This window comes from Canis aureus, chromosome 10, assembly GCF_053574225.1.
Source record: "Canis aureus isolate CA01 chromosome 10, VMU_Caureus_v.1.0, whole genome shotgun sequence".
NCBI classification, from domain to species: domain Eukaryota; kingdom Metazoa; phylum Chordata; class Mammalia; order Carnivora; family Canidae; genus Canis; species Canis aureus.
Genome location: NC_135620.1, coordinates 68,687,492 through 68,707,995, shown reverse-complemented (window position 1 = coordinate 68,707,995; position 20,504 = coordinate 68,687,492). Strand labels below are relative to the sequence as shown.

At 36.6% G+C, this 20,504-nt stretch overlaps 1 protein-coding gene and 1 long non-coding RNA gene across 17 annotated transcripts in view; one reads left to right on the top strand and one right to left on the bottom strand.

Moving 5' to 3' along the window:
* PTBP3 (polypyrimidine tract binding protein 3) overlaps window positions 1–20,504 on the top strand; it is a 152,913-nt gene that overhangs the window by 68,354 nt on the left and 64,055 nt on the right. For 5 of the 14 annotated variants that reach the window (XM_077912914.1, XM_077912913.1, XM_077912909.1 and 2 more), the window contains one exon: window positions 3,592–3,664. The exons of 1 other annotated variant lie outside the window; for it this stretch is intronic. In XM_077912914.1, coding sequence (XP_077769040.1) covers window positions 3,643–3,664 — 22 coding nt within the window. In that variant the 5' untranslated portion in view covers window positions 3,592–3,642. Of the gene's footprint in view, window positions 1–3,591; window positions 3,674–10,066; window positions 10,257–10,608; window positions 10,764–20,504 lie in introns of those variants that run through there. 8 more of the 14 variants (XM_077912911.1, XM_077912910.1, XM_077912908.1 and 5 more) reach the window with 4 other exon arrangements.
* The window catches only part of LOC144322672 (uncharacterized), a 95,071-nt gene that overhangs the window by 41,346 nt on the left and 33,221 nt on the right, over window positions 1–20,504 (bottom strand). The gene's annotated exons all lie outside the window — the stretch shown is intronic.

Here is a 20,504-nt window from a genome sequence, read left to right as displayed (position 1 = left end):
GTGCATGTATTCCTTTAATTAGTATTTTTGTATTCTTTAGGTAAATACTCAGTGCTGTTGCTGGATTGTAGGGTACTATTTTTAACTTTTTAAAGGAACCTCTACAATGTGTTTCACAGTGATTGCACCAGTTTGCATTCCCCCTGACAGTGCAAGGATTCCCCTTTCTCCACATCCTTGCCAACACCTTTTGTTTCTCCACCTGTTGGTAAGATCTGACAAGTGTGAGATGATAACTCATTGTAGTTTTGATTTGCATTTCTCTCATGATGAGTGATGTTTTCATGTGTCTGTTAGCTCTCTGTGTTTTCTTGAGAAAATGTTCATGTCTTCTGTCCATGTTTTAATTGTATTATTTGTTTTTGGGGTGTTGAGTATTATCATTTCTTTATATATTTGGTTACTAACCCTTTACTTGATATATCATTTGCAAATATCTTCTCCTGTTCCGTAGAATGCCTTTTAATTGTGTTGATTGTTTCCTTTGGTGTACAGAAGCTTTTTATTTTGATATAGTTCCAATAGTTTATTTTTTGTCTCCCTTGATTCAGGAGACATATTTAGAAAGAAGTTGCTATGGTCGATGTCAAAGAAGTTAGGACTTTTACAGTTTTTATGATTTTATTTTTTTCAGATCTCAAATTTAGGTCTTTAATCCATTTTGACTTTATTTTTGTATTTGGTATAAGAAAGTGGTCCAGGTTCATTGTTGTCCAATGTGTAATTTAGTTTTGACCGTAGTTTTGAACTCAAGATAAATGCAGCAGTATAGTATATATTCTTTGGTGACTGACTTCTTATACTTGTGAGATTCATCTATATTATTATATGGAGCAGTAGTTCATTCTTAATACTATAAATCACTGAATTACAAAAATCTATGTATTCTCACACTGTTGATGGTGAATGCATAGCTGGTACAGCCACTCTGGAAAACAGCACAGAGGTTCCTCAAAAAATTGAAAATAGAGCTACCCTATGACCAAGCAATTGCACTACTAGATATTTTCCCCAAAGATGCAAATGTAGCGATCTGAAGGGGCACCTGCACCCCAACGTTTATAGCAGCAATGTCTACAATACACAAGCTATGGAAAGAGCCCAGGTGTCTATTGACAGATGAATAAAGATGTGTGTGTGTATATATGTGTGTGTGTGTTTATATATATGTGTGTGTGTGTGTATATGTATATATATATATACACACACACACACAATGGATTATTAGCCATCAAAAAATAGGAAATTTTGTCATTTGCAATGACATGGATGGAACTAGAGGATAATTATGCTAAGTGAAATAAGTCAATCAGAAAAAGACAATTTGCAATTTCACTTATGTGGAATTTAAGAAACAAAACAGGATCATAGGGGAAGGGAGGGAAAAATAAGACTAAATCACAGAGGGAAACAAATCATAAGAGACTTAAAAAAAAAAAGATTTTATTTATTTATTCATGGGAGACAGAGAGGCAGAGACCTAGGCTGACAGAGAAGCAGGCTTGCCACGGGGAGCCTGATGGCAGGACTCTGTCACAGGACCCTGGGATCATGACCTGAGCCAAAGGCAGATGCTCAGCCATGGAGCCACCCAGGTGTCCCAAGAGACTCTTAATCATAGGAAACAAACAGGGTTGCCTGAGGGGAGTAGGGGTGAGGGGTGGGATAACAGGGTAGTAGACATTAAAGAGGGCACGAGCACTGAGTGTTATATAAGACTGATAAATCACTGAACTGTACCTCTGAAACTAATAGTACACTATATGTTAATTAATTTAAATAAAAATGTTTTCATTTACTTAGGAAAAAATCTGTCCATTCTGTCATTGATAACATTTGATTATTTGCAATTTGATGAATAGAAATAATGCTGCTGAGAACATTTTTATATGTTTAGGTTCACATAAGCATGCAATCTCTTGAGTATATCCTTTGAAGTAAAATACATAAGGATTGTAGGATAGTCATATATTCAACTTCAGTATATTAGGTCAGTTTTCCAGAGTTGTGCTAACTTGCACTTTAACTAGCAACTTACTAGTTCTGATGCTTCACGTTGTTATCAACTCTTGATATTGTCAGTCTTTTTTAATATGTAGTTTTATTGTGGATTTAACTCTCATTTCTCTAATAACCAGTGAGATTAATCATCTTTTCATATGTTTATTGGATATGATATTGGTCACTTAGATATTGGTTAGAAAAAAATGTTTATTCCTGGCTCACTTACAGTGTTGGTGGCTGTTATGAAGCTATATGTGTTCTTATTCTGAAAATCAGGCTGAAAGAGCATCCTCTATTTGGAATATGCTCTTATTTCAGAGGAAAAGAGGAAAGGATTTACAGAAACTACTAATATCTTTTGAAGCTTCTGCTTGGGTTTAGTATAGGTCATGTCTATTCATATTCCACAGGCCAAGCATATCACAAAACCATGCTCAGTGTCAGTGGGTGAGGGAAGTATTCTCTCACAGGAGGCATTACAAGTCACATGACCATGGATAGGGGTGAAAAATCCTTTCACAGGAAAAGGAGAAAGTGCAAATACTTTGGAACAAAAATTAAGTCTACCACTTTGTTAGATGCCTGTTGAACTCTTTTGTCATTTTTTAAAGATTTTATTTATTTATTTGAGAGAGAGAGAGAGTACGTGCGAATAGAGGGAGAGTAAGAAGGAGAAGCAGACAGTATGGTGATCATAGAGCCTGATGCAGGGCTTGAGCCCAGGACTCTGAGATCATGACCTAAGCCAAAGGCAGACACTTAACCCACTGAGCTATCCAGATACCCCTTTTGTCATTTTATTTTATCTTAACTTTTTCTTAGGATTAATAATGAGAATTTTTTTCCTCCTTTTTTCTTTTTCTTAGTAAGTCCTAGATATAAAACTGAGTGGCTCAGTCTGTTAAGCTACGACTCTTGGTTTTGGCTCAGGTCATGATCTCAGGGTCCTGAGATATATCTCCGCTTAGTGGCTTGAGAGTCTTTCCTCTCCCCTTCTGCTCTTTACTACTTGTGTATGCTGGCTTTCTCAAATAAATAAAATCTTTTTTAAAAAATCACAGATTTTAAAAGATTTGGTCAGCATAGAAATAAATTGCATCTTTGTGTTCAACTTAAAAAAAATGCATAGATATGAAGAAATGGGGATTCTTAGTGGGTAGGTACTACACAAATTATTTCCACATGAGTACTTAGAAATAAATACTACAAAAACTTAACATCTTAATATACTAAATCTACTTTAAAATAAATTAGAAAAACAGTTTCGTGAAGCCCCTAAATATGATTTTTGGTACTTCAAATATAACATCTGAAGATAGGGTGTGTTCAAAAAGGGTTGCAGGATTATGTCCCCATTTATGTGATAGAAATTTTTTTTTTTTAGAAAATTTTTTAATAACCTGTGGATATGCAATAATTTTTCTTCTGTAAAATTTACTTCCAACCTTTAGGTTTTGTGATTCTTAAGGACTTCTCCTTAAATGCCTTGATATTCAAAGTAATACTAGCTTTTGATAGTTCTGGTAGTAAATGTAGACTATTATCCAAGGCTTGCTTTATTAATATAATATTGCCCTTGCTTTCCAGCGGGGATCTGATGAGCTTCTTTCTTCTGGTGTTATTAACGGACCTTTTACCATGAACAATTCTACTCCTACAGGTGTGTATGGTGAGTTTTCGTCTTCTCAAATTCTAAAATGTTTACTTTCCTTGAGTTAAAAAAAAAAATTTACAGTGTTCTTAGTTTGCTCATCTTATAAATAATGGCACTTCAACAAATGTTTATAACAAAAAATTTATTGCAGTAAAGTTTACATAAATGAAATTACCAGTTACAGCTCTTAAGTTTTAAGAATTAATTTGTATTTAATTTGATAGTTTTTTGATTGATGTTCTTTGTGTTACATAGTTATGATAAAACTGTCAATAAGTTGGTGACCCAGAACAATAGAGTTAAAGAGCTGGTTGTAAAAGCTTGTATTTAAAGATGATTTAGAATAATAGAAGTATTAAAACTGTAAGATCACATGATTTTTAAAAACTGGAACATAATTTACATTCCATAAGTTACCACATGGTTTAAAAATGTTTTTGAAATTTCGGGACTGTAAAATGAACTGGAGGAGTGCAATACTGGAGGGGCTAGTGAGCAGTTAAGAGGTTATTGATGTATAGGGTGTCTAGTTAGGGATGATAATTTATTTGTACAAGGTGAAATTGATAGTAGTGGGTGTTTAATTCAGTGTTTAATAAGGGATTTCATCGATGATTTATTTTCAGGTTTTGGACTTGGATAATTGGATAGTTAAGTGGTGGTCCATTCATATAGAAAATATGAAATATTTTCTAATCTAATATAGAAATATTCATATAGAAAATGTAGGAAGAACAGAGTTGGACAACATGACTGGTTTAGATTTTTACGTATTGAGTTTGTGGTTTCTTTGCATCATCCAAATGGGAATGTTGGATAATCATTGGGTTCTCTGGTCTGAACATCATGAGAAATTTGGAAGTTAGTGTCATCCACAGTTGAAAAGGCATGAAGATTAGAGAGTTTCAGAAAAGGCCAGATCTTTATCCAAATGTTTTTGGAGTTACTAGGGAATGAGTGGACCTCACTTGCCAGAGCCTGAGCTACATGGTTTGAGAGAGTGAATAGCTTTTATGTGAGGACTGTATAAGAGAAGTGGACTAGGTTCAGTTAAGGCAAAAGATGCAAAGAAAATTCATTGAAAAGATTAAGAATATATGGGAATTGTTTAACCACAGAACATTGCTCTATAGTACTAAATGGAAAGATTTTATGGGTAAGACAACAGCAGAGAATTTGTTCATGTAAAAGTGTGAACAGAGTAATATGAGCATGAAACTAAAGCAGCTCTCTCAAACTTGAGCTGACATCAGAATCACCTGGAGGGCCTGTTCCAGCATGGTTGCTGAGTCCATACCCAGATTTTCTAATAAAGCAGATCTGAGGTGGGTCCTGAGAATTTGTATTTCCACAAGTTCCCAGGTAATGGTGATGCTGCCATTTAAGGAACCATACTTTGAGAATTGGTTTATGAAGAAAATGCTAGAATCTAACATCTCTAAATCTGATTATCTTCTTGGTGTAGTAGGCTTGTAAAAAACTGTCTGCCCTTAGGGTGCCTGGGTGGCTCAGTTGGTTAAGCCCCTGACTCTTGATCTTAGCTCATACTTTGATCTCAGGATCGTGAGTTCAAGTCTCACCCAGTGTGGAGCCTACTGTAAAAGTCCATATTCCTAGAATTACAGTACAGGTAGGGTGGGGCTCATCTTGTTTGTTCTTATTTTAAAAACAGGTCACTTTGGTCACGTTTATGAACTACCAGGATGGATGACCAGAAAGATTTCATACTGGTGATTACTTAGGAAAGAAATATGAAATGGGAGTTTAGCTGGCAGCAGCAGTTTGTTGTGTTTTGCTTTTATGTTTTGAATTTCTTCTTGTATCCCATTCCATCTGTATTTAGTGTTGCTCTTCTTGAAGCATAACCTCTTTTGTAGCTATTTCCACAAAGCTTTATAAATGGTAACCTCTCAGATTTTGACTAAAAATGTCTATTTCATTATCACAGTTGACAGCTATCTAGAAGTTTAGGTTGGCAGTTATTTTTTTCTCAACACTTTGAAGGCACTGTTCTATTCTTTTGGCTTCTTTTGAGAAGTCTGTTGTCAGTCTTGAATAACCTACAGTTATTTGTAGGTAAAATTACTTCTCTCTCTTTTTTTTTTTTTTTTTTTTAATTCATGAGACACACACAGAGGGGCACAGACACAGGCAGAGGGAGGAGTAGGCTCCACGTAGGGAAACCGATGTGGGACTCCATCCCAGGTCTCCAGGATCACGCCCTGGACTGAAGGCAGCACTAAACCGCTGAGCCACTGGGGCTGCCCTGTTTTTTGTTTTTTGTTTTTGTTTTTGTTTTTTTAAGATTTTATGTATTCATGAGAGACATAGAGGAAAGAGAGGCAGGCTCCCTGCAGAGCAGGGTGCCTGATGCAGTACTCAGTCCCAGAACCCTGGGATCACGACCTGAGCCAAAGGTAGACAACCAACTGAGCCACCCAAATGCCCTTCTCTGGCTATTTTTAAACATTTTTCTCTTTATTTTTGTTCACTGGTTTAACTAGCTATTTGTAGGTATGCATCACAGCTTTTCAACCCTGGATGCTCACTAAAAGAGCTTAGGAAGCTTTGAGGAAAACATAGATACCTTGACCCACCACACAACAATTCTAAAATCTTAGGGTGGAGTGGATGGGTGTGGAGGTCTAGGCACTGTTTTTTGTTTAATTTGAAAGCTTCTTAGGTGATAATCTAAGGTTCACTACTTTCATTTATCCTACTTAGGAAGTGACCCAGCTCTTCCCAGAACTGCCTCTTCTTGGAACTCCAGTTAGACATGTATAGGACCACTTGATTCAGTCCTGCATTTGTTTTAACCTCTTACATTCATTGTCATGTCTTTCTCTTTAAGGTCTTGTATTTTAGATAATTTCCTTAAAATCGTTTTCTGATTCACTCGTTCTCTATTCAGCTGTCTAATGTGCTTTTTAATCCTTCCATTAAATATTAGCTTATTGTCTAGAGCTTTTCCTTGTGTGAGTCATAATTTTTAGCTAAGTTGTTTTTTCTTCTGTTGAGAATCTCTAAGGTGTTTTGTGCTTGCTCTGCTAGACTTTCTAAGGTATCACCAGCCCCTAACATGTTCTAATGTATATGTCAATTTATTGTCTTGGAGACTCTTATACCAGGGAGGAAGAGAAAATTCAAAATCTAAACATTTGCATTTCCCCATCAGAATCTGAAAGAGATAAGAGATAGGCTTCCTTTTTAAATCCTTGCTTGCTTCCTTCCTTCCTTGATGGGAAATTTCTTTCTTTCTTTTTTTTTTTTTTTTTTTTAAGATTTTTATTTATTCATTCATGAGAGACACACAGAGAGAGGCAGAGACACAGACAGAGGGAGAAGCAGGCTCCCTGCAGGTAGCATGATGTGGGACTCCTTTCCGGAACTCCAGGATCACGCCCTGGGCCAAAGGTAGCGCTAAACCGCTGAGATACCCAGGGATCCCTGATGGGAAATTTCTAATTTTAGTTTGCTTTCACTGAGGGGCATGGCTATTGACATGACACCCATAAATTTCACTTTTGGGGGGGCTGTGAGGTCACTTAGCAAATATATTTTTGTGATATTTCATCTAATATTTGCAGATTTCTAAAAGCTTTAATATTTCATTATATTGGTGCTCTATTCCTTGACTATAATAAAGAATCCTAATTGGCTTTGAACAAATTTGGAGAGAAAGGTTTTTAGGGCTCATTTATAAAAGAGGTTTTAATCCCTGTGTAAAGTAGTTTTTCAAAGATACAAGAATTTTAAAAATCGCATTGATAATGGGTAGGTAAGAGATCAGGAATACTGCTGTATTGAAGGACCTTTTGGTATTCATTATAACCTTATCACAAAATTTTTGTGGTTCATTTAATCTACATGTGGATTTAAAATAATTTCTAAAATTTGATACTATAGTATCTCTCTATTAGTAGAATATTGCTTATACAAGGAGTTCCAATCCAGTTGCAAGTCCATGTCTGCCTCATAGGACTGTCAGAACAGTATTTTTATCATGACACTATTGCACAATACTTATATTTGTCTTATTATCTCAAAAAAAATCGATCTTTAATGCAGAACTTTTTTTTCTTTTTTTTAAGAGAGAGAGAGAGAGGGAGGAAAGAGGGTAGAGGGGGAGGGAGAGATAGAGAACCTTAAGCAGGCTTCATGCCCAGCATGGAGCCCAAGTTGGGGCTCAATCTCATGACCCTGTGATCATGACCTGAGTCAAAATCAAGAGTCAGACACTTAACTAAGCCACCCAGGTTCCTCTTTAATACAGAACTTTTAAAACTCAATTTTCATTAGTATTAGATATTTTACTTTTGGTAGAATGACTTCCCAAAAGCTTTATTTTGATCCCATCGAAATGATTGAACATTGAATCATTATTGGGTAATAACTGATTTTTAATTGTTAGCAAAAGATGATAAAACGGATATAATTTAGCTGTTGCCAAAGTTCTATTAATGAGGTCAACATATTAACACCTGTTACTTTACCCATGGAGAAGAAATTTCACAAGTTAAATTAATTCACAATTACAAATTTGTGGTTTTACTGCAAGATATGAAATAGAATTGGTGATAAGCAAAATTGTGCCTTTCCTTCTGGGATCCTGACCTGTGATTTCGTGTTTGTGGGTCTTATTTTATGTCCTTTGGTAGTTATGAAAATGTCTTGCACATTTCTTCATGAATTGTATACTTCTCTTTTTAAATTTAATCTTAGGGAAAAAATAAATTTAATCTTAGGAATTATGACAGAGACTGTTGTGTAATACTTTTCTGTTTTATTTAGTGATAGAACCCTAATTTTTATCTGGGCAAGTTGCCTCCTAAATTAAACAGCTACTTTTCATTCTTCCTTATAGCTAGGTGGGATCATGTGATTAAGTCCTGGCTAATGAGATGTAAGTGCAAGTTATAGAAGTTACTTCTGGAGCATTTCTACATGGGTACACTTTTTCCTCTTTTATCCTACTGCCTGCAGGAGTTTCAGTTTCCATCTTAGATGAGGAGGATGAAGGCTATACCCTAACAGAAAAACAAGTAGAGCTGAGTCACTGATAACTATATGTCACCATTCCAGATTTGGAATTTCTACATTTAGACTTTTTATATGAGCAGTGATTTTTAAAAAGCAGCTATTATTTGAAATTTATTATTATTATTATAGGACTATGATTTCAGATAAAAGTTAACAAATGAAGTCAGCCTTATAATCATGCTGGCCTTTTTTCTGGACTCTCTGTAAGGGAACCCAAGCAAACATATTAGAATTGCTGCTAAGTTAAAGGGACAGAGATCCAAGTTTGGGAAGGCTGAGGCAACCGGGGGCTAAGCAGTGTATGGGAGAGCAGAGTGCTCTGTGAGAAAAGTGCTCTGGAATCTCTCTTTGAATCTGTTGCTAAATAGTAAGCCACACGTGCCTTACCAATAAGAGTACACCAGCTCTAGCATAAAGCCTTCTCTAAACGCACTCTAATAAAGCTTAAAAACAAGCTCCAAAACAGTTGCCTGATCTGAAAGTACCATTTTTTCCAGAAAAGAATATATTAAAGGAATAAATAAATTCTAGTGCTTACAATGTTGACTGTTCAATCAAAAATTGCCAAACATGGAAAGAACCACAAAAACTGTGACCCATAACCAGTAGGAAAGTCAGTCAACAGAAAGAGACCTGGATGGGGCACCTGAGTGGCTCAGTGAGTTCAGCATCCAACTCTTGGTTTTGGTTCAGGTCATGGTCTCAGAGTCCAGAGATCAAGCCTCGTAGTGGGCTCCTCACTCAGAGTGGAGTCTGATTGGGAGTCTTTCCTTCTTCCTCTCCCTCAGTGTCTCCCTCTGTTCTTGCACTCACATGTGCATGCTCTCTCCCCATTTCCCACTAATTAAATAAATAAAACCTTAAAAAAAGAAACAGACCTAGAGAATGGCAACAAGTAATAAAATTAGCAGATTTGGACTTTGAAGTGATTATTAAAAGTATGTTTAAGGATTTAAAGGAAACTATTAGCATAATGAGAAAAATGGAATTTTTAAACATAAGACTATGTCTAAAACACACATGGCATGGCATTAATAGCACATGTTATACAGAATAAATGATCAGTGAATTTGAAGACAGCAGTAGAGGGGTGCCTGGCTAACTTAGTTGGTAGAACACCTGACTCTTGATCTCTGGGTTGAGTTCTTCAAGCCCCATATTGAGTGTAGAGATTGCCTAAAAATAAAATCTTAAAACAAAACAAAACAAGCAATACTAACTAAAGCACATAGACCAAAAAAAGATTAAGAAAGAAATGAACAGGGTCTTTAGTAAACTATAGAACAAAAATCAGATGGTCTAACCATATATGTAATTCAGGTTCCAGAAAGAAGAAAGATAGGGGCAGGGAAGCAGATATACCTTGAAAATATTCCAAATATAGTGGAAACTATAAAGCCACGTAACTAAGAAGTTCAGTGAACTACAGCGGGATAAATACAGTGAAAACCACACCAAGGCTCATCATAATCAAATTGTTGAAAACCAGGAATGCAGAACAAATCTTAAAAGTAGCCGGAGGGACAAAAATGTCCCATTGTTTTCAAGTGGAACAAAGGTAAGAATGATAAGAATTTTTTCCTCTGAACTTTAAGTCAGAAGACAGTGAAGTAGTAACATCTTTAAAGTGCTGAAAATAAATACAGTCATCTATATCCATTTAAAATTTCAAAGATGAAGTTAAAATCAAACTTTCTTTGAGGCACACAAGAGCTGAAAGCATTGGTTAGTAACAGATGTCTGTTTCATGAAATGGTAAAGGAAGTTCTTCAGACTCAAGGAAAATGATACCAGGTGGAAACTTGGGTCTGTACAAAATGGTGAATATCCACAAAGTGGATATATGACTATTCTCCCTCCTTTTTTTTTTTTTCCCCCCTTTTGGTTTGTTTTGTTTTTGTTAATTTAAGATAATTGAAGGAGGATTCTGGGAATAGTGGAGTAAGAAGCACCAGGAATCTGACTCCCTACATAGACAACAATTGCACTGACAGACTCTTTCTGTAATTTGGAAATCTGGAGTTTATTGAAAGCTTGCAAGTTGTTCCAGAGGAAGACTTAGAAGGTAAATTGTGTTTAATTTTGGTCAATTTCAGCTCTTAGCACATTAGCAGCTACCCATCCTCTGCCCCCCTCCCCCCTTTTTAAAGATTATATTTATTAGAGAGAGAAAGTGAGAGAAAGCATGAGCAGGGGAGGTGGAAGGGAGAGGGCAAAGCAGGCTCCCCACTGAGCAGGGAGCCTGATTCAGGCCTTGATTTCAGGACCCGGGCGGTGATCATGACCTGAGACGAAGGCAGATGCTTAATTGACTGAGCCACCCAGGTGCTCCCCCATCCTCTGCACTTAAGTCACATAGCAGGTAGCTATGTACATGTTTCAGGAGCAGCTTACAAATAGCTTGAGAGAGCCAGCATGGGTAAAGGATAGTGTCTTCTTAATTTTCTTTTCAGGAATCTGGGTTCTAATTTTTTTTTTTTTAATTTTTATTTATTTATGATAGTCACAGAGAGAGAGAGAGAGAGAGGCAGAGACACAGGCAGAGGGAGAAGCAGGCTCCATGCACCGGGAGCCTGATGTGGGATTCGATCCCGGGTCTCCAGGATCGCGCCCTGGGCCAAAGGCAGGCGCCAAACCGCTGCGCCACCCAGGAATCCCTGGGTTCTAATTGTTAATTGCTGCTTCTGATCACAGAGTTGCAGACAGAGGCAGGCAACCATTGTCTTTGCATCTCCCCCCCACCCCACCCCCACCCCCATTGTAGCAAACTCCTCTCTCTCCCAGTGACTTCTAGTGATTTTAAAGGGCTGGTATTCTTTCCCTCTCCCTTCATTTTTCCACTTTTACCCGTTTTGGGAGTGAGATATTAAAGACTAACATATTAAAAAACAACTGCATCTATAGGGAAAATTAGAAAGTGACAGTACATCCTGGTAAAAGGCTCAGAAGAAACCAGAGAAGAAGACCTTTCAGTTTTATGTAAACCTAAGGCTTATTCTTGGTACAGAGATAGCTTACAACAATCAAAAAAAGAAAAACAGTAACAGAAACTAGAAGACCCCGAGGAAGGGGAAGAATCTGATTTCCATAGCCCTCAATTATTTTTTTAATAAAGATTGTTATTTCATTTTAAAGATTTATGTATTTCTTTTAGAGAGTGTGTGCTAAGTGTGGGGAGAAGTGGAGGGATAGAATCTTCAAGCAGACTCTCCACTTTCAGTGGGGGAGCCTCTTGTGGGGGCTCATTCCTATGACCCATGCCTGAGCCAAAACCAAGAGTCAGATGCTTAGCCAACTGAACCACCCAGGTACCCCTACAAAGTCTGCAGTTTTAAGTAATCTCTCCACCCAACATGGGGCTTAAGTGCCTGCTTTTGGCCCAGGGCATGATCCTGGAGTCCTGGGATTCAGTCCCACATTGGGCTCCCGGCATGGAGCCTGCCTGTGTCTCTGGCTCTCTTTCTCTATGTCTCTCATAATAAATAAAATCTTTAAAAAAGATGTTTTTGTTTTTTAGTTGAAATAAATTGGATTTTAAAAAAGAAATAAGATTTTTTTTAAAAAGATTTTATTCATTTATTCATGAGAGACACAGAGAGAGAGGGAGAGTCAGAGACACAGGCAGAGGGAGAAGCAGGCTCCATGCAGGGAGCCTGATGCGGGACTCGATCCCGGGTCTCCAGGATCAGGCCCTGGGCCAAAGGCAGTGCTAATCCGCTGAGCCACCCACGCTGCCCAAAATAAGATTATTTATGTGTAACACACCTGACTCTAAAGTCCAGTCGCAGATTAAGAAAAAAAAGGGCAGCCCTGGTGGCACAGTGGTTTAGCGCCGCCTGCAGCCCAGGGTGTGATCCTGGAGTCCCAGGATGGATTCCCATGTCAGGCTCCCTGCATGGAGCCTGCTTCTCCCTCTGCCTGTGTCTCTGCGCCTCTCTCTCTCTCTCTCTCTCTCTCTCTCTCTCTGTCTCTCATGAATAAATAAATAAAATCTTTAGAAAGAAAAAAAAGAGAAGGGCGCCTGGCTTTCTCGATCAGTGGAATGTGTGACTCTTGATCTTGGGGTTGTGAGTCAAGCCTCATGTTGGATGTAGACATTATTAAAAAAAAAAAAAATTCTTAAGGAGCACCTAGGTGGCTTATGTGGTTAAGCATGTGCCTTCTGCTCAAGTCATGATCCTGGGATTAAGCCCTGGGGTCCATTTCTTTAATTGGGCTCCCGGCTCAGTGGGAAGTCTGCTTCTCCCTCTCCCTCTGCCCCCCCCCCACTTTCTTCTTGCCCCTCCCCCATTCATATTCTCTTTCTCACTCAAATAAATAAAATCTTAAAAAAGATGTGGTGTGTATTTTTCCCATTTAAATGGAATATTATTCAGCTATAAAAATGATAAAATCCATTTGCAGTGACATGGATGGAACTAGAGAGTAATATGCTAAGCGAAATAGAGAATGACATACCATATGATATCCCACCAATAGTGCATGAGGGTTCCCTTTTCTCTACATCCTCACCAACACCTGTTCTTCCTTGTGTTACTGATTTTAGCCATTCTCACAGGTGAGGTGATATCTTATTGTAGTTTTGATTTGCATTTCCCTGATAGTAAGTGATAATGAGCATCTTTTCATCTTTCTCTTGGCCATCTGCATGTCTTCCTTGGAGAAATGTCTGTTCATGTCTTCTACTCATTTTTAATTGGATTATTCATTTGGGGGTTTTATAAGTTCTTCATATATTTTGGATACTAACCCTTTATCAAATATGTTATTTGCAAATATATTCTCCCATTCCTTAGATTATCTTTTAGTATTGTTGATTGTTTAGATGTTTACTGTGCAGAAGCTTGATTTTGCTCTAGTACTAATAGTTTATTTTTTCTTTTGTTTCCCATGCTTCAGTAGATATATCTAGAAATAAGTTGTTACAGCTGGTATCAAAGAAGTTACTGTCTGTGTTCTCTTCTAGGATTTTTATGGTTCATTTGTTGGAGATTGCATTAAATGTGTAGATTGCTTTGGGTAGTGTAGACATTTTAACAGTATTATTCTTCTAACCTGTGAACATGGAATGTCTTTCCATTTCTTTGTGCTGCCTTCCATTCTTTCATTAGTGTTTTATAGTTTTCAAAGTACAGGTCTTTCACAAAAGAACTGCATTTTTTAAAGTATTGCTAATCTAAAAGCTAGCGTGTGACTTGTTTGTAAGCTCCACATTTTTGCTCCATGCAATTTAGGAGACTAATGCATTTAAAAGAATTATTAGTTCATGTTTTGGGGGACACATGTACAAGGATATAGGATTGTGACACAACAGAAAGAGGTGGGGACAGAAGTGTAAAGGTACAGAATTTTTGTGTGTTACTGAAGATAAACTGGCATAAATTCAGATTAGACTGTTATAACTTGAGGATATTAAATATATTTAGGTCTTTAGTCCATTTTGACTTTATTTTTGTGAGTGGTGAAAGAAAGTCATCCACTTTCATCCTTTTGTATGTTGCTGTTCCATTTTCCCAACACCATTTGTTGAAAAGATTCCCCCCCCCCCCATTGGATATTCTTTCCTGCTTTGTCAAAGATTAATTGGTCATATAATTATGGGTTTATTTCTGGGTTTTTTCTTCTGTTGCATTGATCTATGACCCTGTTTTTGTACCAGTACCATACTGTTTGATGATTTCAGCTTAAAGTCTGGAATTGTATTGTCTCTAGCTTTACTTATCCTTTTCAAGATTGCTTTGGTTGTTTGAGATCTTTGGTGGTTCCATACCAAACTTTAGGATTATTTGTTCTAGTTCTGTGAAAACTGCTGTTGGTATTTGATAGGGATTGCATTAAATGTGTAGATTGCTTTGGGTAGTGTAGACATTTTAACAGTATTTATTCTTCTAATCTGTGAACTCCTTTTCCTGAAGTCTACTTTGTCTGTTAGTACAGCCCACTCAGCTTTATTATGATTACTGTTTACATATTTATCTTTTTCCATTCCTTTTACTTTGAACCTGAGATTTTATACTTAAAATGAATTTCTTCTGGGGCACCTGGCTGGCTCAGTCAGTAGAGCATGTAACTCTTGGTCTTGGGGTTGTGAGTTCAAACTCCACAATGGGTATAGAGATTACTTAAAAATAAAGTTTAAAAAAATGGATTTCTTCTTCACATCATATAATTGAGTCTTGCTTTTATCACACTGATAAACTGCCTTTTAACTGGAATCTTTTGCCATTTCTACTTAATTATTTGACATGGTTGGTTTTAAGTCTACCATCTTGCTATTTGTTTTCTATTTGTCCCATTTATTCTTTGTTGTTTTCTTCCTTTGTTTCCTTAGCTTTCTCTAGACCACTTTTGTTTCATTTTATTATTTATCATTTTGTGTTCCATTGTATTTATTTGTATTTCTTGTTACAGAGCTTCAAAATACATAAAATGAGGGAACCCTGGGTGGCGCAGCGGTTTGGCGCCTGCCTTTGGCCCAGGGCGCGATCCTGGAGACCTGGGATCGAATCCCACGTCGGGCTCCCGGTGCATGGAGCCTGCTTCTCTCTCTGCCTATGTCTCTGCCTCTCTCTCTCTCTCTCTCTCTCTCTGTGTAACTACCATGAATAAATAAAAAAATAAAAAAAAATACATAAAATGAAAGCTAATAGAACTAAATAGAGAAGTAGATAAATTCAGTTATAATTGGAGATTTCAAAACCTCTGTCTCAGTAATTGACAGCATAGTAAACAGAAAGTCAGGACACAGAGGTTAACAGACTCTGACATGTAAACCAAATCTGTCTTATTTGCCCATTTTTGTATTTCCTGTGACCTAAGACTGATTTTTACATTTTTAAATTGAAAAAATAACAATATTCTGAGATACATGAAGCTTATATGAAATAGAAATTTCAGTGTTCATGTATAAAACTTTATTTGAACCTAGGCACACTCCTTTATTTTACATACTTGTGGGTGCTTTCATCCAACCACTGTAAAGTTAAATAGATGCAACAGAGATTTTATAGCTCACAAAGTCTAAAATACTTATGTAGTCATTTAAGAAGTTTGTAGATCCCTTAATATAGATGTTTTCAACACTAACAACCAGCTTGTTTTAATTGACAGTGGACCAGTTTCTGCAATACTACCAGAATACACATTTTTTTCAAGTTCACAGGAAATAGTTACCAAGTAAAACAAGTCTCAATAAAAGGTGAATGCATTAAAATTATATAGAATTAGTTCTCTTCATTAAAATTATATTAGAAATCAAAAGAGCATAATCCTCAAGTATATGGGGAAAATTTTCCCAATTAATCTTTTTATTTTTTATTTATTTTTATTTTTATTTTTTTTTTTTTAATTTTTATTTATTTATGATAGTCACAGAGAGAGAGAGAGAGAGAGAGAGGCAGAGACACAGGCAGAGGGAGAAGCAGGCTCCATGCACCGGGAGCCCGACGTGGGATTCGATCCCGGGTCTCCAGGATCGCGCCCTGGGCCAAAGGCAGGCGCCAAACCGCTGCGCCACCCAGGGATCCCCCAATTAATCTTTTTAAAGTAACACTTAACCTATGGATCAAATATGTCACAAAGGAAATTAGAAAATATTTTGAACTGAATTAAAATAAAAACACAATTTACTAAACTTTGAAGGGTGCAGCCAGAACTATTCTTAGAAGGAAATTTATAGTTTTGTTTATTAGAAAAGAAAAAATATAAAATGAATCACCTATGCTGCTAAGCATAGCAGAGAAAAGCAAGTTAAACTCCCAAGTAAATAGAAGGAAGAAAATATAAAATATGAGGAGCATAGGGCAGCCTGGGTGGCTCAGCGGTGTAGTGCTGCCTTCAACTCAGGTCGTGATCTTGGGGTCCCAGGATTGAGTCCCTTGTCAGGCTCCCTGCATGGAGCCTGCTTCTCCCTCTGCCCGTGTCTCTGCTTCTCTCTCTCTGTCTCTCATGAATAAATAAATAAAATCTTTTAAAAAATATGAGAAGCATGAATTAAGGTCCTAGAAAACAAGCAGTAGAGAAAAATTAGTAAAACCAATAGTTTTTAATAGGCCAGTAAAATTGATAAATCTCTAGGTAGACCAGAAACTGAGAGGAATTACCAATATCAAGAATGCTCCAAATGTTAAAAGGATGATGTTATGGACTGAATGTTTGTGTATCCCCTAAATTCATGTGTGTAAAGGCCCAAACCTCTGTGTGATGGTATGTGGAGACTGGGCCTTGGAGGTGTAGCCCTCACAATGGGATTAGAATCCTTATAAAGAGATATCAGAGAGCTTGCTCTTGCCTCCACCCCCGCCATGTGAGGACCCTTGGAAGGGTGCCTTGTCTATAAGCCAGGAAAAGAGTCCTCATTAGAAAGTGATATGCTGGCACCTTAATTTTGGACTTCCAATCTCCAGAACTATGAAAAAGTAAATTTTTATTGTTCAATCATTCTGTCTGTCATATTTTGTTCTAGTATCCTAAGCAGGCTAAGACCAATATTAAGCAAATATTATGAAGAGTTGTAAGTCAATAAAATGAACGAACAGGTATTCATTTAATTTATATGAAGTGGACAAATTCCTTGAAAAATATAAAATACCACAATTGATAGAAAATGACTAGAAAACCCAAATAACTCTATACTTATTTTAAATCAAGTTGAGAATTAAATAGTTTAAGACCTGGGGTGCCTGGGTGGCTCACTTGGTTAAGCGTCTGCCTTTGGCTCAGGTCATGATCTCTCAGTCCTGGGATTGAGACCCACATCGGGCTCCCAGCTCAGCAGGGAGCCTGCTTCTACCTCTCCTGCCCTGCGCAATTTCTCTTGAGTGCACTTGTGCATGTTTTCTCTGTTTCAAATGGATAAGATCTTAAAAAAAAAAAAAAAAGTTTATTTAAGGAAGTGATAACACCAATGCTATGCAAACTCTTTGAGAATATAGAACACTTCCTAATTTATTTTATGAGGTTAGTATTATCTTTGATACAGGAAGGAAAACTACAGATTAATATTCCTCATGAAAATGGACCCAAAAACAATACTTAGAAGACATTAAATTCAGCTATGTATCTATGGAGAGGAGATCATATATTATGACCAAGTCAGAATTATTCCAAGAGAATACCAAGTGGTTTAGCTTTTGAAAATTAGTGCAATATACTCTATTAACAGAACAAAGAGAAGAATTTTATGATCATCTTAATATATCCTGGGATGGCATTTGAAAAATTCAGTTTTTATTCCTGATAAACAAGACCCTAAACTACCTAGGAATAGAGGGAACCTGTTTACCCCAATAAAGGTGTGAAACTCCAACATCATACTTAATGGTATAAGAGAGTCCTGTCCTTTGAAATCCACAATGATGCAAGTATGTCCAGTCTCATTATTTCTATTCAACTTTATACAAGGAGTCCTAGCCAGTTCAATAAAAGTAGAATAAGAAATAAAAGGCATACATGTTGGAGAGTAAAAAATAAAACTGTGTATGTAGAAAATTCTAAAGAATTTAGTAAGGTTGCAGGATACAGGGTCAGGAATATGTGCAAGACCATTACACTGAAAACCATACAACAATGTTAAGGGAAATTAAAGAAGACCTAAGTAAAGGCAGAGAGAAGTCATAAAGCATATGTTTTGCATGACTCAAAACTGTTAGGATGTGAATTCTCCCCCACATAAGTACTTAATTTCAAGAATTGCTATAAACGCATTCCTGTCTGGCTCCAGCGGCAAAGCATTCAACTCATGCTCTCAGGGTTGTGAGTTAAAGCTCCACTTTGGGTGTATAGATTACTAAAAAAAAAATTAATAAATTTAAAAAATTGCTCTAAAACTATAGTAATCAAGATAGTATAGTAGTTTAGCTTGAGGAGGTGTTTGGAGGGAGGACTGACAAAGAAGTACTAGGAAACTTTTGAAGATGGAAATGTTCTAGATCTTGATTTTTGAGGTCATATGGGTATATATATTTGTCAAAAATTCTCAGATTGCATTTAAAATGTAGGTGGATATTATTATGTCTAAAGTATACCCTAATAAAGTTACATTTTTTAAAAGACCCGTATTTCTAGGATAGTTTTCCTGGTTGTTTCTCCATTTTTGAGATGGGAATATATGCATTTTATAAAGCCTCTTCTACTTATTTTCTTTGGAACCTAATATGTAGCAGGCATTCAGTAGTTTTCAGTATATTCAATAAAATGCAAGACTTTTACAAACTAAGTATTTTGAGTGTTGATTTTCACAGTAACAATTTTGGAAAATCTCTAATGTATTTTTTGTGCAGAGAGTAATTCCTCAAAGTTATGTATTAAATACATTAGAATTTCCTTGTTTCCTGTTGACTTTAGTAAATTTTGGCCATATGACTGCTTATATATTTTCCATTTTCAGATTATTATATTCATCAAGCCTTTGGCTATAACCTTTTCTCGGGTCATCTAGATGAGTAATTCTTAGATTTTTAGATTTTATAGAATAATAAAATTTTAATTTTGAGCAATGTCTTAAATGTAGGAAAGTTAAGCACATTAAGAGAAAAAAGCCACTGTCACCTACAATCATCATTTTAATACCAGAAAGGTAGAAAGACATTACCTGAGGTTAAACAGTCCTTCCCAAGAAAATCAAGACATTTTATTGATTACTATATGCTAAGCATTACACCTAGTTTTAAAGATGTTTTTATTTATTCATTTGAGAGAGCTAGAGTGCTAGTGAGAGCACAAGCAGGGGAAGGATCAGAGGGAGAAGGAGAAGCAGACTCACCGCTGAGCAGAGTGCCTGATGGGGATTCGATCCTAGGACCCCGGGATCAGACCTGAGTGGTAGGCAGACACTTAACTGACTCAGCCACCCAGGTGCCCCTACACCTAGTAATTAAATATGTTCTCTAATTTCATTTTGAAAATAGCCCTGTTATTCTCATTTTACTGGAAAAGAATTTGAGGCTCAGTTATGTCAGGTAACTTACTTAGGACTGGATGTCTGATGTATTAGTTCATGCTCTTAACATAGCTCAGGCAGTTTTATAATTCCGAACAATTAACAACGTAAAATGGTGTCTATAATTGCGTATTTCTTTTTTTTTTTTTTTTAAGATTTTATTTATTCATGAGAGACACAGAGAGAGAGGCAGAGACACAGGCAGAGGGAGAAGCAGGCTCCATGCAGGGAGCCCGATGCGGACTTGATCATGGGAATCCAGGATTATGCCCTGGGCCAAAGGCAAGCTCTAAAACAGCTGAGCCACTGGGGATCCCCTATAATTGCATATTTCTTGATAAAAAATTGTTGCCATAAATCTTTATTTGATAGTATAACAATAAGCTTAAATAGCATGAGTAGGCATTTATTTTTACTCCTACAGGTGATTAAAATCTCTGTTAAAGAAAAAACCTTCTAAATGTTCTTTCATTTATTTTGGAGTATTCTGGGTAAGCTGATAAAATCCTCTTGCTTTTAGGAGATTTTCCAGTTTTTTAACACCTTGGGCTGGTTACGAAAGCACAAGATGGTGGTACTATTGTCTGGACATCTAGGCATACTGGGAGGGTACACCCTGTATGCCGCTTTCACTACTATCAAGAATATAATGTATGGTGTTCTAATTTAGTGATAATATTATCATTATAATCTGCATAAATCTGTACATACTTTGAAAATTTATGTCAGTGTCAAGTTGCTTTGCTTTTTTCCAGAAATGATAAGACATTTTGAGATTTTTGTGCTAAAAAATATTATCCTTAAATTTAAGTTTGAATGACACTTTTAACACTTGCTGGCTTTGTACAAAAATCATTTATTCTCTGA